General features: G+C 33.5%; 1 protein-coding gene across 5 annotated transcripts in view; it reads right to left on the minus strand.

The window, feature by feature from the left end:
• USP15 (ubiquitin specific peptidase 15) overlaps positions 1 to 19,089 on the minus strand; it is a 154,145-nt gene that overhangs the window by 118,007 nt on the left and 17,049 nt on the right. For all 5 annotated transcript variants that reach the window (XR_007947652.1, XM_051961331.1, XM_051961334.1 and 2 more), the window contains exon 2: positions 332 to 459. Coding sequence is in view for 4 of the 5 variants with exons in the window: in XM_051961331.1 (XP_051817291.1) it covers positions 332 to 459 (128 nt within the window). In the remaining variant the exon portion in view is untranslated. The remainder of the gene's footprint in view (positions 1 to 331; positions 460 to 19,089) is intronic.

Raw genomic sequence — 19,089 nt, forward strand, 5'->3', positions numbered from 1 at the left:
AGAGAAGGGAATTTCTTGGGATGACAAGGCTGAGATGTCATTTTTCTGTGATGGAAATTTAAGACAGGTGTACTTGAACTGGAATAACAAAGAAGGCTTACTTACTTAAATTATCTTTTCAAAATGTTCATTTTCCCTATTTTCTCAATGTTAATAAAGTTAAATATTTATATTATTTCAAAATGAAGAACTAACTTGATCATAAATGAACACAAATAATCAGTTATACAGAATACTCTGGCATATCAGGTCCAATGTATAAAATTTATAATGCAAAGGAATTCATTTAACACATTAACAGCCTTACTTAAGGAAGACAATAATAAATAACCTTTAAGGAGTCCAGAATTATCAATGGGACCAGGGTACACATTTTGATCTCCCATCTGGTATTTGTCCCAACTGTCAAACCCAACATATTTTTTCCACTGTTTGAACCAACGGCTATCCACTAAATACCTAGAAAAGAAAAGAAAAGAAAATTGTTAAAGAAAATCAGTTTGAAACAAAAATATCATTCTTCTGACAATATAGTAACACTCAGAAACCATCCCCCCTTTTCCTTCATAAATTCTTAGCAACCTCATAAGATTACTAAGAATTATGGCAAAACATGTAATGTTCTTGGGGATGGGAGGACATTATCTACGTATAGAGTATTATTACTGAAAAACTTCAAATGACTATTTTAGAGGGGAGGGACTAAATCATAATTCTTGTGTAACTCTGTCCACTAGCATTTAGCATACTGTTAACAATAAAACAGGTATTCCAAAAAAAAAAAAGCTACTGAAATGAACATTAATCTACATATGCAATAATATGAACAGTGGTTATTGAACACTAGTAATTATTTCATTGTTTTGGCAAGTGCTGAATGAATAAACTCCCCCCAACCAAAACCTACTCTACAATTTTAGAATTTTCAGAGAGCTGCCTGGAGCACTAAGAGTACAATTACTTGCCCAGGGTTACACAGCTAAACAGTCAGGAAATACCTAAAAGTAGGTCTTCCTTACTTATTGAGGTCAGCACTCTATTCACTGCTCCAAGTACTAATTATGACAACTAAATATTCAATACATATTTTAAAGTGCCTGACTCTGTTTAAAAGCAAATCATGATTAAAAACAAACAAAAAAAAAGGAACAACAAAAAAATTAACTAATAGAACACAGTCTGCAAATGATCTTAAATATAAGACAAATTTGTATCATTTCTTTGCCTATAATAAAGCCCCAATGAAATAATCTATTTTTAAAACATTTATACTATATTCTATAAGTATTTTATCTATATTTGACTAGAAATGTTTATGGTTAACATGAAATTTCAGAGGTGGCCATTTGTTCTTCAGTCACATTTAACTTAACTCTTTGTGATCCCTTTTAGGGTTTTCTTGGCAAGATAGTGGAGTGGTTTGTCATTTCCTTCTCTAGCTCATTCTGCAGGTAGTGCACTTGAGGGAAACAAGGTGAAGTGACTTGTCTAGGGTCACACAGGTGGTATGTGTCTGAGACCAGATGTGAACTCATGAAGATGAGTCTTTCTGATTCTAAGCCCAGTGTATTATCCATTTCACCACCTAGCTGTTGAGGTGGCTATATGTTTCTATAACGATGCTCAAGTTTTCATCAGTTACCCAGTTGTTGGAATTCTAAAACTGTAATGAGCAACCTGGTACTGCAGTGGATAGAGTGCTAGACCTAAATTAAAGAAGACTAATCTTTGTGAGTTCAAATCAGGCCCCAGAGACTTACTAGCTATGTGATTTTAGGCAGGACACTTACCTCTGTTTGCTTCAGTTTCTTCATCTGTAAAATGAGCTGAAAAAGGAACCCCTCCAGTATCTTTGACCAAAAAAACTTAAATGGGGTCATGAAGAGTTGGAAATGACTGAAAAAATATAATTAATAAATTTTAGCTATTAATGTATCAGGAAGAGAAGTAGCAGTATACAACTAGAATAATATTACATACATTTCTATTAGCTATACCTAAAGAAAAACTTGAGAGCTGAAGAAAAAAGCCAGAAAGTGGCAAATAAAATGATCAAGGAGTTTCTTACTGTACATGGATAAAAGTTCTTAGGAATTATTTGTTTGGAAAGATGAAGGCTGGAATGGATAGGAAGAATGCAGATAAATTCCAGTATACTAGAGAGTATACCTTCAAACTTGGAAGAATATATTAAGACAAAAGGAAGGATAACTTTCCCTAAGGAAGGATAACTTTCCCTAGAAGATAAAAGATTTATATAATGTTACCTCAAGAATTAGTGCAAGAAAATATAAATAACAAATGATTTCATGTATGATAAATTTCTAATGAGCAAAAAGTAAGTTTTAAGGGTTACTTTCCTAATCCTTAACAGCTAATATCAGGCAAGAATGTAAAAAAAATGACTGCTCCAATACGACAACTTTTTATTTTCTCTATAGGAGTAAAGGCCAGGGGTGAAAAGAGAATATATTTGTTACCCAAAGATTGAACATTTAAATAACTATGCAGTTTAACTATAAAATATCAGTTATTTAAAGACTGGGTAAAAACTAAGAAATTCAAATTGTCACCATACTGTTGCACATGATAAGAAAGTGCACTATAGTATCACAAGTCTATTTTCAGCTTTATAATAACGCAAGAGGGAGGAAATGACATATTTATCTAAAACAACCCGCCCCCCCCCTTTTAATAAGTTTAAGCAGACCAGCATGTGGAAATTATAACTACAACAATCTGTTTAGAATACCTACTATAAACACTGTAAATTAACATTCAAAATAATAATTGAGATACAGCAAGATACTGAAGTCTGACTAATCAAAAAGAACCTCAATTAAGTTCAGTATTGTTTTGATATTAATTGAAGGTATCTTCATCTCACATATCTAATCAGTTCTTTATACAAATGAATTCTCCCTCCATCAACATCTCTTTCATTCACCTGTCCTTTCTATTTCTGCCCTTATCTTTTAAAATCTAATCTTTAATTAAAAACTGCTTAGTCTTCTTACTCAAATTTGTCCTCTTCCCAAAACAGACAACTGCTAAAGCAATATTTATAACTGACCATTCTGATGTCATCTAATTAAAAATCTTCAGCAAACAATTTTACCTACTGAATAAATATAAATGCCTAGCATTCAAGATTCTCCACAAGACAGTTTCAATATATCTTTCCAAGATATATGTCTTTCAATTGCCCTTCATATTCTTTATCTTCTAGTCAAAGTAAACTATACTTTCTCACCTGTATTTATCTTGTCCTTGACATTTTTTTTCTGTCATCCCTTACTAACATCTGGGTGGAATCTGTGTCATAAACTGTGGAGATCAAGAAGGATTAGAACTGGGAAAAAGTCATTAAATTTGGCAAATAAAAGATCAAAAGTAACTTTGGAAAGAGCAATTTTGATTGAATGATAAGACTGGAAGCCAAACTACAGAATTAAAAAGAGAAAAATCTTTTCTAAGCATGACTGTTCCTATTCAAAGGGGAATAGCCATGCTGATGTTTATTGAGAGTTGTGTGGTAGGAGTGAAGGAGTAAGGGAGGAGACCAAGAAGATTTGTAGTTGCAATAAATAGGATTAGGGATTATTTCAAGGAAAAGGAAGTAGAAACACTGATTCCAATGGGTAGTTTAATTGAAAAAGAAAAAATATAAGGTGATATAGCTAGAAAGAATCAACGAATCAGGTAAACCTTCTTGGACGATGGAGAGGAGGAATGCATGGGAATGTTTGCAGGCAGAAGGGAAGCCAAGAGATTGAAGTAAAAGAGAGAGTATGATGGAGGGAGCAGTTTACTGAAGAAGATGGCATGATATGTGTAGAGCGACTTGCCTTGGTAAGGAAAAAGGTTATCCATGTGAGAGGGGTGAAAGAGATGTGTGGCATAAGATGAGATGAGGAGGAAGAAGAAGCTCTCATCAAAGGCCTCAATTTTTTTCCTAGTAAAATATAAAGCAAGGTTCTCAGATGAGAGGTGCTGGCAAATGTAGCCATGGGAGGTTTGAAAAGGACAGAAAAATTTACAAGAGTCAAATGTGATGAGTGGAGTGTTAATCAGAAAGATGTAAAAGCACTGTCTTGCCATAATGAAGCCCATCTAAGGATATTTAGCATAAATTTATGATGAACTGAAGTCTGTACAATGTTGAGATGATTTTCTCCAACTTGATTCAAGCAGCATGTGAGGAGAAGCAATGGCAGTAAATTGGTGAAAGTAAATCAAGGCTGAAAGTTGGCAGGGCAAGATTATTATTCAGTAGTTTTTCAGTTATGTCCAACATTTCACGATCCCATTTAGGGTGTTTTTTTTTTTTCTTTTCTTTTTGGGGGGAAGGGGAGAGGATGACAACAGGGGAGTGATCTGCCATTTCTTTCTCCAGTTCATTTTACAGATAGAGAAGGTGAGGCAAACAAAGTTAAATGACTTGCCCGGAGTCATTAATTATGACAGCTAATAAGTGTCTAAGGTTAGATTTGAATACATGAAGATGAGACTTCTGATTCCAGGCCCTGCCCTCTATTCACTACATCACCTAGTTGCCCAGAGCATTATCAGGAATATGAAAAGGGGTCAAAGGATTCAAGGGAATAGTACAATGAAAACCACTTCACCAATGAGTTAATATACAGAAGAGAGTAGTGCCAGGGAAAGAAAAAAAAATTGAGCAGTCAAAGGATTAAAGATCATGGTAAAGTTGAAGCTATTGGCAAAACAGAGTTAACAGATAGAATGACAATAGATTGTGATCAGATAAAGGCATTTCAGAGTTCCTGAGCATAGAAGTGGTGCATTTGCAGGTAATGTAAGATCAAGAGTATTTTTGTTTGTGGCTGTGGGTGAGTGGAGGAATAGGGCATGTGAAATGAGTAAATTAAAGTACTGTGAGATTAGAGTAGTTGAGAGAGTTATCAAAATGTATGCTGAAGTTACCTAGAATAAGGGTAGAAGTTCAGGAGAGAAAAACTGTGAGCCATCACTCAATTCACTTAAGAAAGGCAAATAGCCTAAAGACTGGAAAATAAATTACACAATTATATGAAATGGAGTAGTATAAATTAAGGTTGAAAATACAAAACTAAGGAGCTTGGATTTTATCCAGTAAACAAAGGAGAACCCACTGAAAGTTTTTGAAAATCTAGTTATTGAATATCTAGGGGAAAAAATGATGATTATAAAGAGCCAGCAAGGCTTTATAAAGAGGCAAATATGGCAAAGTGATCTATTTTCTATTTTTAACAATTACTTAATTAAATAATGCAAGACAAAGCTATTGAGATTTTTAGCAAAGCATCTGATAAATTACTTCAAATTATTCTTGCAGAAAAGATGGTAAAAATAGACAATAAGAAGCAGATTGGATAATAAAACAATCAGAGGGATCCAGATATGGTTGTATAAGTAGATTCAAAGAGTAGTCATTAATGGTTCAAAGGCATCTTGGCAAAAAGTCTCTAGTGATGAACTCCAGGGATTTAAACATGACTGTTATTTATTGTTTTAATTTTTTTAAAAACCTATCTTATTATTATGGACTTAACAATAATTATGAACATTTCCTTATGTAACTGGCAAGGGGATGTCCCAGTAAGATTCAAGAAAGTTTTGAGAGGCTAAAAAACAAGAGACTTTCAAAGGTTAAGGGCAAGTCCTTCAGACAGAAAACAAATCTTCACTCTAAAAAGGGTGAGATTCTAAAACTTTAAGTGCATATATGAATATGTCTCAGCAAAGCAATATAAGTATAGACTATATGCAAACTTTTGTTTGTATTCAACTACAAATTCTCAAATATGAGTATGAGAAGTGAAAATTACTAGAATAAAAGGAACCACCTTAATATTAAGGCAGTGATTTTTAGTGTTGGGTCCCTAACCCAATAAACAGATTTCAGGGGATTCATGAACATGGACCAGGAAAAAAACAAATAAAAAAAAATTATTTTCACTAATATAATTAAGATGTATCAGTTCCTTCAATTATGCACTTAAAAAACATATTCTGGCATTAGAGATTGCCAAAGGGGTTCATGACATAAAAAGGTAAGGCAACATGATATGACTTACAGAGGTATAAAGCGATCGGGCTAGGAAGACTTTGTTAATAAGCGGAAGTCTCTTCTCATCTCAAATAGCAGACAGAGATAAGTCTCCAAGTCAATAAAAGGGGAAAAGTTTCTGCCTCTTCTTGGCTTTGTAAAAAGCACAGTTTTAGTACCAACAGAGATCCAAATTAAAAAAGACTGCAACTGCTCATCAAAGTGAGAGCACACAGGATACAGTAGTGTACTGACCAGTACTGAAATGCTCTATCTTGAGATGAGCCCAGCAGATGAGAAACCTGTCCAGCTTGACAGACACTGCTGCCTAATGATAGAATGACTTATGCAGCCCTTTGCTTAGAGTACTTGGTCCTGTCTAGTTATGGTTGATCCTGGTTGTATCTATACCTGTTTGTGGCACTATAACTATCTTCTTCTATAGGGTTAATTCAGATTTTTTTTTCACAACCTCCCTCATTATCTGAACTTTATACAAAAAACTCTCACTTTCTAGGAGAGCACTGATAATCAAGTTCCACATTGCTCTGTTAGGCTTGAATTCAGTCCCTTGATAGTTTATGTATCATATTGGAATAAAACAAACATTGGTAGTTATTCAATAGTAAGTTAAAATGAGATTTATTTTGCCATACCAGGAAAAGGTTATTCAACAAGAACAGACTTGAAAATACTTGGAGTTGATTCAGATGAGAAGTTATCCATTATGATCAAGCATTAGAAAACTCGTGGAGCTTCAACATGAAATTAGGAGGTACTTTTGGCCATTGTCAGAATAGAGTGAGGTTAATTTCAAATAAAATGAGTTTGAGGTAGCATTATCCATTAGATAATTTGTAAGTATGAGTCTAAAGCTTTGAAGAGAGGGTAAGACAAGCAGATAAACATTTGGGAGTTATCAGTAGAGACAGAAGTGGTAGCTGAAGCCTGAGAAGTAATATTGCCAAGAATGTAGGACAAAAAGGGCCAAGGACAGACTTTTGAAGAGAATAAAGAACCAGCTAAAGAAAATATTGATTCTAAAGCTAAAGGAGCAGAAAAAGTTGCAGTCACCAGAGAGGAGTCCTGGAAAAAGACCATTGTTTTTGACAATTAGGAGGCCTTTGGTCACTTAGAGCAGATTTAGTACTAAATTAGCAGAAATAAGGATTGAGAGAGAAAAGTAAGGATGTATAAACATCCAAGTAGAGATAGTTTTTCAAAAAATTACTCTGAAAGGGAAGAGAGAGAGATGAGTAAGTAAAAGGAGTAGAATTGTGAATAAAAGGTTTTTTAGAACTGGGAAGATTTTGTGGCAGTCAATAAGCACTTTTAAAGTACCTTGCAAGCACAAGGCTATTTATTAAGTAAATATGTACATGTAGCAGAAAAAAAAATGCAAATAGCACTAAATGACAAGGGAAAAGATTCATGACAAAGAAGAATAACTTCCAGAGCAAAATTTTGGACTGGAGAAACAATGGACTGGAAGGTAAATTAAGACTATGAAGAATATCCATATCACTATGTAATAAAGACAAATAAAAACATGTATCTTTCAACCTATTCTGAATTATTTTAAATACTATGTAGAAATAGAAAGGAGGATATAGGATAGAGCCTGAAGTCAGAAAAACTCATCTTTCTGAGTTCAAAATTAGCCTCAGATATTTACTAGTTGTATGGCTCTGGTTAAGTCACTTAACCTTTTTTGCCTTAGTTTCCTCATGTGTAAAATGAGCTGGAGAGAGATCACAAACCATTCCATTTCTTTGCCAAGAAAAACCCAGACATGGTCATGAAGAGTTGGACGTTAATGAAAAAAAAATGGACTAAGTCATATCCTAATTATTTCCTTCTAATTTGTAATCACTGAATTCTCAGGGAATACAAATTGAGAAAAATGAGAAAAGCAAGGTTATTGTGAAACTAAATTAGTTGATTTCATATTAAGGAGATTTATCACAATTTGATAATTCCATATCAAATCAAAGAGAGGATTCCCCATAGTAGTAAGAATCTGAAACTATTGGCCTTTCTCACATAGATTTGTATATGTAAATACTTTAATTGTTATCTATCAAAAAATCTTGCACTTATAAGATTATTTGAAAACGTGAATGTAGACCAAGTATTTTCCTATGTGCTTCTACCATGTCTCACATCTGTCCTTTCCTTCACAATGCTCATTGCTACCAACAAGTCCTCATTCCCATTACCTGGACTACTGCAAAAGCCTCCTCCTGTTCTCCATACTAATTCTTCAACTCTCATACAGTTGCGGGAATATTCCTGAATATGAACTGCTCCATTGTGCCTTATTATACCATTACTTATACGGCATAATTTCTGGTCCTTTTATCACCTTGATTGCTTTCTTTTGGCTGTATTATAGCTTCTCAGCTTTTTTTCTCCCCTTGGAATTTAAATTGATTATATTTTCAATTCAAATTGTTTCCACTTTCCCTCCTTCCTTTCCCAACCCAACTATTAAAAAAGCAAGAAAAATATTTTTTTCAATATTAGCCAAGTTACATATGCATGGGTGTGCATACACACACACACGAAATGAATTCATTAACTCTATGCATGTGGATATTATGTTTCATCATGAATCCTTTGGAACTGTGACTCATCATTTTGCTGATCAGTTAAATTGTAGTGTGCAGCAATAAACACTATTCTCCAGAAATGGGAAGACCAGGGAAGAGTTAAAAACAAAACTAGTACACCTTCTTTATTCTAGGTGCTACATCTTTCTTAATGTAGTCTACAACAGGAAAAGTCCACTTGACTGCCATGTGATAATATCAAACACAAAATGTTTGTTTCCATTTCCTCGTTTGTAAAATGACCTGGCAAATGACTATAGTATCTTTGCTAAGAAATGCTCAATAAAGAGTTGAACACAACTGAAAAAATGCATAGCTTCTTTTTTCCCCTCCACTCATGAAAAAGAACTCTGGATCTTTACTACTGAAATGCAAGAATTAAATTATGTCTCAGTTTCCTCATCTGTAAAATAAAAAAAGTTAATCTGGCTAACTTGTGGGGATCTTTAGTTTTAAACCTGGCAAATCTTGTTTCTATGAACTGCAAAATAAAATAAGTACACGTGTGTGTTTTTCCCCAAAATATTGGTAAAATGATAACAGCAAAGAAGGAGGTATGTGGCACTCCATTACAGACTTCCCTTCATCATACAAATTGAACAATTATGCCAAATATTGTTAGCTGATCAATCAGCTTACATTTGTCAAATTTCCTTGCCCATATTCTATTATCTTTTTTTTTTTTATTTCATAGTTAACTATGACAGCTGGCTAAAATTAAGATATACTATGTCTAGGACATTTCCTTCCATTATCAGTTCAGCAAACCTATCAAAAAGGAAATTAGTTTAATGTAACTTTTTCGCTCTTAATGATACTTCCATCTTTCCAAGAGCCCCTACAAAAAACTTTCTAAGAAACTTGCGATCTAAAGGCAAATGACTAATGATTCCTAATATTAAACACACACACACACACACACACACACACACACACACAGAGCATTATAAAAGTACAAAATAAAGTGCCAAAGATGATGTCCAGAGAAGTATAAAGCACTTTGGATATGGGATAGGATTTTGTGAACAATGACGATTCAGGTGGTTTTCTTCAAAGAAAAGAAGATCTCTGAGGTGATCCTGCTGGAAGGGTAGGAATTCAACACAATGACAACTGGGAAGAGAGGAAATTCATGGTATAGAAATAGAATGACAAAAGCAGAGATAGGATATTTATTGTATCGTGGTTCACTTTATAGTTAAGATTGTTAGCAAAAGGCAAAACCAAAATAAGAACTGAGTATTTGAGGCCCATGGTTATCTGTTAATATTTCACTTTTTCATTTTCTTGCTCTGATTTATGTGCATTACTGATAGAAAAAGGAGCTCCCCCATCTTTTGCTTAGATAGCTCACAATATACTGGTTCTTTAATTTTAATGAGAAACTCTTGATAATTCTCTATTTCATTAAAGACGCATGTTCCACAATGTAGAATTACACTCATATTTTTTGGCACAGTGTATTCCAAGATATCTTTTCCTTAAAGGTAGAAGCTGCCAAGTCTTCTGTTTCTTGGTACTTAAACTGCTTCTTTCTGAATGTTTACAATATTTTTTCCCCTTTAATGTGGGAATTCTGAATTTATATTACGATATTACCAGACTTTTCCTTTAGATCATTTCAAAGGGTAACAGATGAATTTTTTTCCTATCTTCATCTTTTGGTTCTAATATAATTGGGCAATTTTGATTTAAGATTCTTAAAAGTCGGTTATACAATTGGCTATGCAGACTTAAAAAAAAAAAATCATGGTTTTGAGCAAGTCTGATTATTAAATTAGTTCTCCTTGACCTATTTTTCAGGTCAGCTATTTTAATATTTGATATTTTACATTTTTTTCTACAAGGTGTTCCAAATCTAATAATTTAAAACTAAGACTTTTGGGTCACTAGCTTTCAAAGTTTTGATTTTGTATTTCTAGGTATTCTATGAAACTGCTGATAGCCAAATTCATCTATTCTCATTTTCAGAGAATCCATTTGTTGGGCAAAGTTTATAATTCTTTCTTCTCTTCCTTTTTCTTACAATTTTTCCTCTAGAGTTATTTACACTTTCAAAATCTTTTGGAGCAGCTAGTTGGTGTACTGGATAGAGTATCAACCTTTTAGTCAGGAGGACCTGAGTTCAAATTTGACCAGAGACACTTAACACTTCCTGGTTGTGTGACCCTGGGCAAATCACTTAACCCCCAACTGCCTCAGCCAAAACAAACAAATAAATAAATGGATGGATGGATAAATGAATAAATAAATAAATGAATAAAAATCTCTTTGTTCTTTCTAGCTATTTATATTGCCCTTGTGGAAAATTTGGTTCCTTTCTCTTCCCTTTTTTAAAGGTATGATGTTCATGTGTTATATTGCTATTCTTATGGTGAATTTTTTTTCCAGTTACATGTAAAGATAATTATCAAGATTTACTTTTACAAGATTTTGAGTTCCAGAAATTTTTTTCTCCCTCTTTCATTCCCCTCTCTAAAACAGCAAGCAATCTGATACAGGTTAATCATGTACAATTATTTTAAACCTATTTTCAGATTAGTTACATTGGGAAACAAAAATCAGAACAAGGAGAAAACAAAAGAAAGAAAAAAAACAAAAGGTAAAAATAGGATGCTTCTATGTGCATTCAGTATCCATAGTTATTTCTGTAGAATTTTCCATCCTAAGTCTATTGGAATTGTCTTGGATCATTGCACTGCTAAGAAGAGCTAAGTCTATCATAATCATCACACAATCACGCTGTTGCTGTATTCAATGTTGTGTCTTGCTTCTGCTCACTTTACTCAGCATCACTAAGCCTTTTCAGGCTTTTCTGAAATCATCCTGCTCTTTTCTTATAGAACAATACTATTCTATTATTCATATATCACAACTTATTCAGCCATTCCTCAGCTGATGGGCATCCACTCATTTCCAATTCCTTGCCAATTGTTGTTATAAAGAACTATTATAAGCAGTTTTGCACATGTGGGTCCTTTTCTCTTTTTATGATTTCTTTTGGATACAAACCCAGTAGTGGCACTGCTGGGTCAAATAAGTATGCATAGTTCCAAATTGTTCTCCAAAATGGCTAGATCAATTCACAATTCCACCAGCAGTGCATTAGTATCTACCCCAGTTTTCCTACATTTCCCCCCAACATAAATCTTTTCCTGTCATCTTAGTCAATCTGATAGGTAAGATAGTACCAGAGCTGTTTTAATTTACATTTCTCTAATCAACAATGATTTAGAACACTTTTTCATATGACTATAGATGGCTTTAATTTCTTCATCAGAAAACTGTTTACATCTTTTGTCCTTTATAAATTGGAAATTGACTTGTACTCATAAATTTGACTCAGTTCTCAATATATTATAGAGATGAGGCCTTTATCAGAAACATGGCTGTAAAAACTGTTTCTTAGCTTTCTGCTTCCCTTTTAAATTTGGCTGCATTCATTTTCTTTGTGTGAAATATTTTTAATTTAATGTAATCAAAATTATCCATTTTGCACTTCATATGTTCTCCATTTCTTGTTTGGTCATAAATTCCTTCCTTCTCCAAAGATCTGACAGGTAAGCTAATCCTTGTTCTCCTAATTTGTTCATAGTATCATCCTTTATGTTTAAATTATGAAATCATTTAAATCTTATCTTGGTATAGAGTGTAAGATTTTAGTTTCTGTCACACTATTTTCCAGTTTTCTTGCCAATTTTTGTCAAATATTGAGTTCTTATCCCAGAAGTTGGAATCTTTGGATGACAATTTTTTGATGCTGGTAACAGTTTTATTTCTCTCTAGCTTTAATTCATAAATTGAGATTTTGCACCAGGATGAGGCTATATTAATGCACCTTTTCCATTTTTGAATGATCTAGTTTGGCCCTACTTTGGTTTTTCCCAGGTTACTCTTCCTTCCAAATTTGAAATGCTGGATTTTTGCAAGCTGAGCACTGAATCTTTTCAAATGTTAGGGACATCTAAACCTAGAATGTCCTGGTCATTCAGCATGTTCCTCAGCACTTTTAAGCTCCCCCATCACAGGGCCTTCACCAAGAACTTTTACTGCCTCAGAAAATAGAGCCTAAGAGGTCTTTATTTGTGTCAGAAGGCTACCCAATACTAGCACTAGCTTTGCTGGTAGACTTCCTCTCCTTTTGCCCAGGACCTTCTAGAAAACTCTTTATGAAGTTCTGAGTAGGAAGTAGCAACTTAGTATAGTTTAATTCTTTTCCCTTCCATTACTTAGTGTGATACAAGTTTCAAGTTTTTGCTAGAGTTTGATAGTTTCAGAGGCTGGATGGTCTACCTCATTTTGCCTTACTGATTTCTTTAGATGTTCTCAAAATCTCTTGTGCATTATTCATAATTGTATAGTAAGGACTCCATTTTATAGGATCTCATGTGTCTTAAAAGCAGCATTTCCTTTGAGGGTCTTTAGCCATAGAATCATACCTGTTTCTTCTCTTTCCCATTTTGAAATCTGCTTTCCCCAAAGTACATGTCTATTTAGCATTCTCTTGTTACATTAGAGATTCCAAAATCACATAATTACTTTTTCCCAAGGTTCTTGTCACTTCTATATCAGCAATCACTTGTTAGAATTATATATACTATAATAGTAATTCTCCTAATTATGTCATCACTTTTGAGAAATGAAATTGTCAACAAGGCAAACCAATTTATCAGTTTCTCTTCTTTGAAAAGAATGATGTATCAAATTAAATCCCATTATTCAGTTCACTCCACCAAATTATTTTTAAACACCTCCTCCAAAACAGTTACAGTTAAGGTTGTAGGGTTAAGTACAATTTGCAGCGATCTCATCATCTTCTTCTAACTATGCCAAACCACAGCCCATCCATGCATTCTCATCTTGTGAGACTATTTGCCCAAGTCTTCTTATAAATCTTTCATATAGGGTACACTATATGCTGAAGATCTTCCTCTAGATCTCCTGACATGATGTGGACACTAATGGAACAAGCTGTCTGCTGATTATTTTTTATTCTTACCAATGAATTGACCCATTTCCTTTTCTGACCATATTTCTTTAGCACTACCTGGCATTTTACAAGTCTTCTCCTAGGAATACAGCCTACTCATGCCCACTGTGTGCCTCTATACTTGGATACAAGCCAACTATTTTTTCTGAAACTATGGTATTGCACAAATGCACAGTTTCCAGGGTGAATATTTATGTTAAAAAGTTGGATCTTTTTTTCAAAGAAGAAAGTGGGATTTTTTTTTTAAGGCACTGTATAATTTCTCAAAGACAATTCAATTGAATTTCCTCTTCCTAATTCAATCCAAGATTAAGTTCACATTGTAAACGCAGTGTCTGTTCCAATTCTATGTGCTATATTTATCACGGCCTGGATCACTTTGCCTTTCAAAATACTTCAAAGATACCTTCCTGGAGTGGATAAGTTTCCTACCAAATACACTTTCCCCAGTCTTCACAAACTGGTTATTCCTTGGCCAAAAGCCTGTCATTCTGGTATTATAGTCCATAGATATATAAATCAAAAAAAATTTTTTTGATAATATTTATCTAGACTAATTTCCCATATATATTTTTTCTTTCTACAGTACTTGCTATCACTTGGAGGGAAGAATAAACTATCACTTGGTCTTCTTCAAGGTGTCAAATTCCCTCCCTAAAATTTCAATCTCAATAAATTCACTAAAGATTTCTTTTGCTTATATCATTTAATTGTTTCAAAGTGGGCAGCAATTAGTTGGTTTGACAAACCTTTGTGAGCTCTCTCCATTACAACTTGGATATACACTTCAAGACAGTGCAATTCAAGATTGTCTTTGCTTTGTACTTATTGCCAGAAAACCACCAACTATCCTGATACCCTCACTTTGTCTTCCTGGGAACTGTATGACAAATTCATTCTTCCCTATGAATTCCTCAATATTTAACAAATATGGATGGTACTTTTTCAAAATGTGTGAAATCACCCTTACAAGACAAGTCTCATATTTGTTACATAGTTGCTATTTAATAGTTTGTTTTTTTCTTTGCTATCATATTCTTGCACTCAAGTGCTTCTGGACAGTAATTTCCTTCTATTTTATTAAATAGTATTTTGCCTATGCTAAAACCCATTCATTTTTTCACCTTATAAACTGTAGTTTAAAGAAATCTCCCTGTAACCCTTTTATTTTTCTCTAAAAGGATTATTTAAAAGTTTTCACATGGTTGTTTTACAAACTTGAAATACATTTGTTATATATGATTGCAAGATTCCTAGGTCTATCTACAAAAGCATATATGAACTACTATCTTCCTGAAGCACAGTAATTTTTATTCATATTTAAGAACCTAACTGTAAACATGTAAGAACATGTAAGAACCATGTTCTACAGGAAAACATTTTCAGTTGTAATGTGGTATATTGTTCCAGAAATGCATTTCTTCTGTAATAGAAGACTCCACTGAAGGGTTGGGCCTACTAATAAGTTAGGGAAAGTGATGGACAAATAGTAATGAGCTATGGTTATTTGGTACCTCCTTGTGCATGAATCCCTCTTAACCCTAGCTAACAATCTAGTCACTCCCCCTCCCCATTTTTTCCCTTTTGAGGACAAGCTGGAATAGTCATCATACTTCCCTTTCTAAATCCAGAAAGTTTTCTCTTTTTTCACTTATAACTCTCAGAGAAAAAAAATTCTGTGTAGGAGCTTATAGGATATCTTTGGATACATAAAGAACAAAAAGTTCAAATATATTTCAAGGTAATGCTGGGCGTTTTATCACAGATACCACAGTGGAAAAGGGCTGGGGAAGGATACAGATGATATGGGCCAAGGACAGGGAAATGGGTAAGGATCTGGTAGTATATTAGAGATTCAGTTATAGTTTTTGGCAGTTCTCTTCCATTGTTGTTAGCCGAAGATTGAAGTGAATGATGTTTCAAGGAGATTTCTAAGCAACGGCAAACATCAAGAAAAGAGAGATGACAGAGAAAAATCCTGAACCCCTTGTAACAATGAAGGTAAGGAGCTCCTGTGGTCACAGAATCAGTCAGAGACAGCAGCTACCCTGAGGTGTTTAATAAGGAAAAGTTGAGAATTGCTTATAAGCACATTTAACTATAAATTCAAACTTTAATAGCAATAGAACACCAACAAAAACAATTAAGATATTATATGTGCCAAAGAATATTGCTAGTATGCAATGTTTCTGTTCATACATATCTTTTAAGGAGGTTAAAGTAAATAGATGAGTAATTATGAATTAGCACCACATCATTCTAGATACTTAAATTTGGAAATCTACATTTTAAAATATTTTACTTTGGCAAAAGCATTATAAACTAAAGATAAAATTATTCTCCCTAGTATTTAGGTTCTATTTAAGATTTGAAACATGATTATTAAGAAGGAATATTTCTCCACAAATAGTTTTTGGGAAAAAGTGACTGGTTAATGCCATTTTCAGAGAGGTAGATCAATTTTTACTAGATTAATATTAAGTATTTTTACTATGCCTTTAATAAGGAAGATTCTAAGTAAGACGGAACAAATCATCTAATTTATTTCTTTTCATCTAATATATAAACTTCAATTCAAAAAATTGCTTACCTGTGTGCATTCTTACACAGCCAGGCATATTCTTGGCATTTAATACTTAACAACAATAAACACATTTACAAAGGAAACTTTAAAAATCAAATCTACAGATTATAAAAGGAACAATTCAATTAAACCAATATATGCACATGAAATCTAAGTGATACCTCCCCCTCGACAATAAATTATAATTAAAGTATCATTTGAGAAAGAAACACAGAATCATAGTTTTAGATATCACCTAGTCCAATCACCTCAATTTTTAGATAAGGAGATAGTAGCAGAGAGGTTGTTACATAAGATCATATAAGTAAAGTAGTAAATGACAGTGTCATCTATTTTCCTTCTAAATTCAGAGCATTTTTCAATTTACCATATTACCTCCTTATCATTCATAGCTAGAAAGTACAAAATATATATATATATATATATATATAAAACTTTCAATTTTGTTGGTAGTGAGTCACCTTAGTTCCTTAGGCAGGAAAAAAAAAAAGCAAACCTTTTTTGGTGATGTTTTAAAAATAACATTACATAAAATGATTTTAAAAGAAATTCACATGGGATAATAGCTCATCCACTTCCAAGTGGATTTTTATAGGTAAGGAAACCAAGGCCCAAAGAAGTTGTTAGTTGCCCAAGTCCTATCTTGCCAAAGTAATGGGGGGAGGCCTCAAATTTGAACTTTTACAGTTTCAAGTTCAGTACTATTTCTACTGCATCACGTTGTCTCTATAATCTTCTAGGTTTTTTGAGGAGGCAAGTGTGGTAAGAACAAATATCAGTAGGCCTTATTTCCACAAAGAACATACTAATTTTTCCTTAAAAGGTACTGATATTGACTCAGGGGTCTAAATGCTCAGGGTATGGATGCAGGTTCCAAGGTTTAATGGTATTTAAAAAAAAAAAAAAAAAAAAAAAAAAAAAAAAAAGGCAGCAGATCCTTTCTCACGAGTCTGACCACAAACAGTATCTTGGGCAACAGAAAAGCAGGAAAACCACACCCATATGAATCAATGCTGTATCTTTGCTGGATACCCTGCCTTACCTATTTAAGAGGATAAGTGAGTTTTCTTTTCTTTTACTCATGATAGAGTCCAAGTTTATATGTCTTGATATTGTTCATTTTTTGGAGGCGTTTAATAAAAACTACCATCAATCTATCAATCTTTTGGAGAATGAGAAACCAAGAAATTACAACCTTTAATATGGAAATACTTTTGCATGACTTCACATGCATAACAAATAAATTACTAGTTTTTTCAGTAGGTGAGGAACTATAAGAAGTGAGAAAATTTAGAACTTAATTTTTTAAAAAAAGAATACTAACAATAAATAAAATTTTAAAGAAATTACAGCCTTACTACTAAGAAAGAAATGATCTGTTAAAGCATGCAAATGCATACCATTATTGATTACTTAATTACAAAGATCTAGAAGTCATTAAATTATATTTGTAAAATTCTAAGTAGCACACAATAAAGAATACCTACTAACCATTTTGTATCAAATATACTAAACATTGATTACTTAACTGCAAAGATCTAGAAGTCATTAAATTATATTTGTAAAATTCTAAGTAGCACACAATAAAGAATAACTACTAACCATTTTATATCAAATATACTAAACATTTTTATTTTTTTTTTTTGCTGAGGCAATTAGGGTCAAGTGACTTGCCCAGGGTCATAAAGCTAGAAGTGTTAAGTGTCTGAGGCCAAATTTGAACTCGGGTCCTCCTGACTTCAGGATTGGTGCTCTATCCACTGTGCCACCTAGCTGCCCCTAAACAAAATTTTAAATTCTCTTTACATTACTGGATCAAAACAGTTTCACAGACGAGAGATGTGATTGCTGGATTATTATGAGGTTTTTGGTTTTATCCATAGAAGTCAGGAAGAAAGTTTACTAAAGGATGAAGCACTATCATTTGGTTATGCTTTGGCTACCATCATTTCTTCTTGTTGACTGGATTGGCAGCAGGATACTTAATAATGTTTGTTAACTGATAGAGTACAAAACCCAAATTTCATTCCAAAATAACAACACTGAATTATTGATTTGAATACTGAATGAGATATATTTATTAAGTGTCCCCTTTGAGAAGCAAAAGGGCTGGCCTAGGAGTCAGGAAGATCTAAGTTCCTACCCTCTGGAACATGTTAATTATGTAACCACAGGTAAGTCACTTAATCTAAGTGTCCTACATAACTCTCCAAAACTATAAATTACAAAGAAGTGGCCCATCTATACAGGATGAGGAAGTTTTCCCAGAGATGAAATTACAAGCTTTCATCCAATGTAAAAAGCACGGGGTACAATTATATCTCTAATAAAGACAAAAATCAAAGAACTTAAAAATCGACAAGAGAATAGATGTAGGGAATCTAAAATTTTTCACAATCCTAAATATACTTCCATTTCAGTGTGACATTCCCACTCCTCTCCCTAATTTACTCTACTCATGGTCTCAGAAAAAGGATAAATGAATGACTGAAAAAATAAGTGCCTATAAAGAGTTACAGTGACTGACAAGCAGGTGTCAGGACTGACAAACAAAGAGTCAGAAAGGTCAGATTGTTAGGCCCTGGATAGTGGGGCATATGTCCTCCTATCCCCCTTTTTATTTGTGTAATTAGACTTAGGAAAATTTTGTTTAAAAGAAAACTTTAAACCTTGAGGCTCTGACTCCCCCTTCATATACCATTGTGTCATAATGAAAGACAGAAAAAAAAAAGGAGTATCCAGATTGCCTCTCTATGACTCCATCCTTGTCCAAAAATGCCCTGGAAATAGAATTATTGTCAAGGACAAAGATATCAAGTTATGTTATCTAGTCTCCCTCCCCTGTCTGACA

The sequence above is a fragment of the Antechinus flavipes genome, chromosome 5, assembly GCF_016432865.1.
Source record: "Antechinus flavipes isolate AdamAnt ecotype Samford, QLD, Australia chromosome 5, AdamAnt_v2, whole genome shotgun sequence".
NCBI lineage: Eukaryota > Metazoa > Chordata > Mammalia > Dasyuromorphia > Dasyuridae > Antechinus > Antechinus flavipes.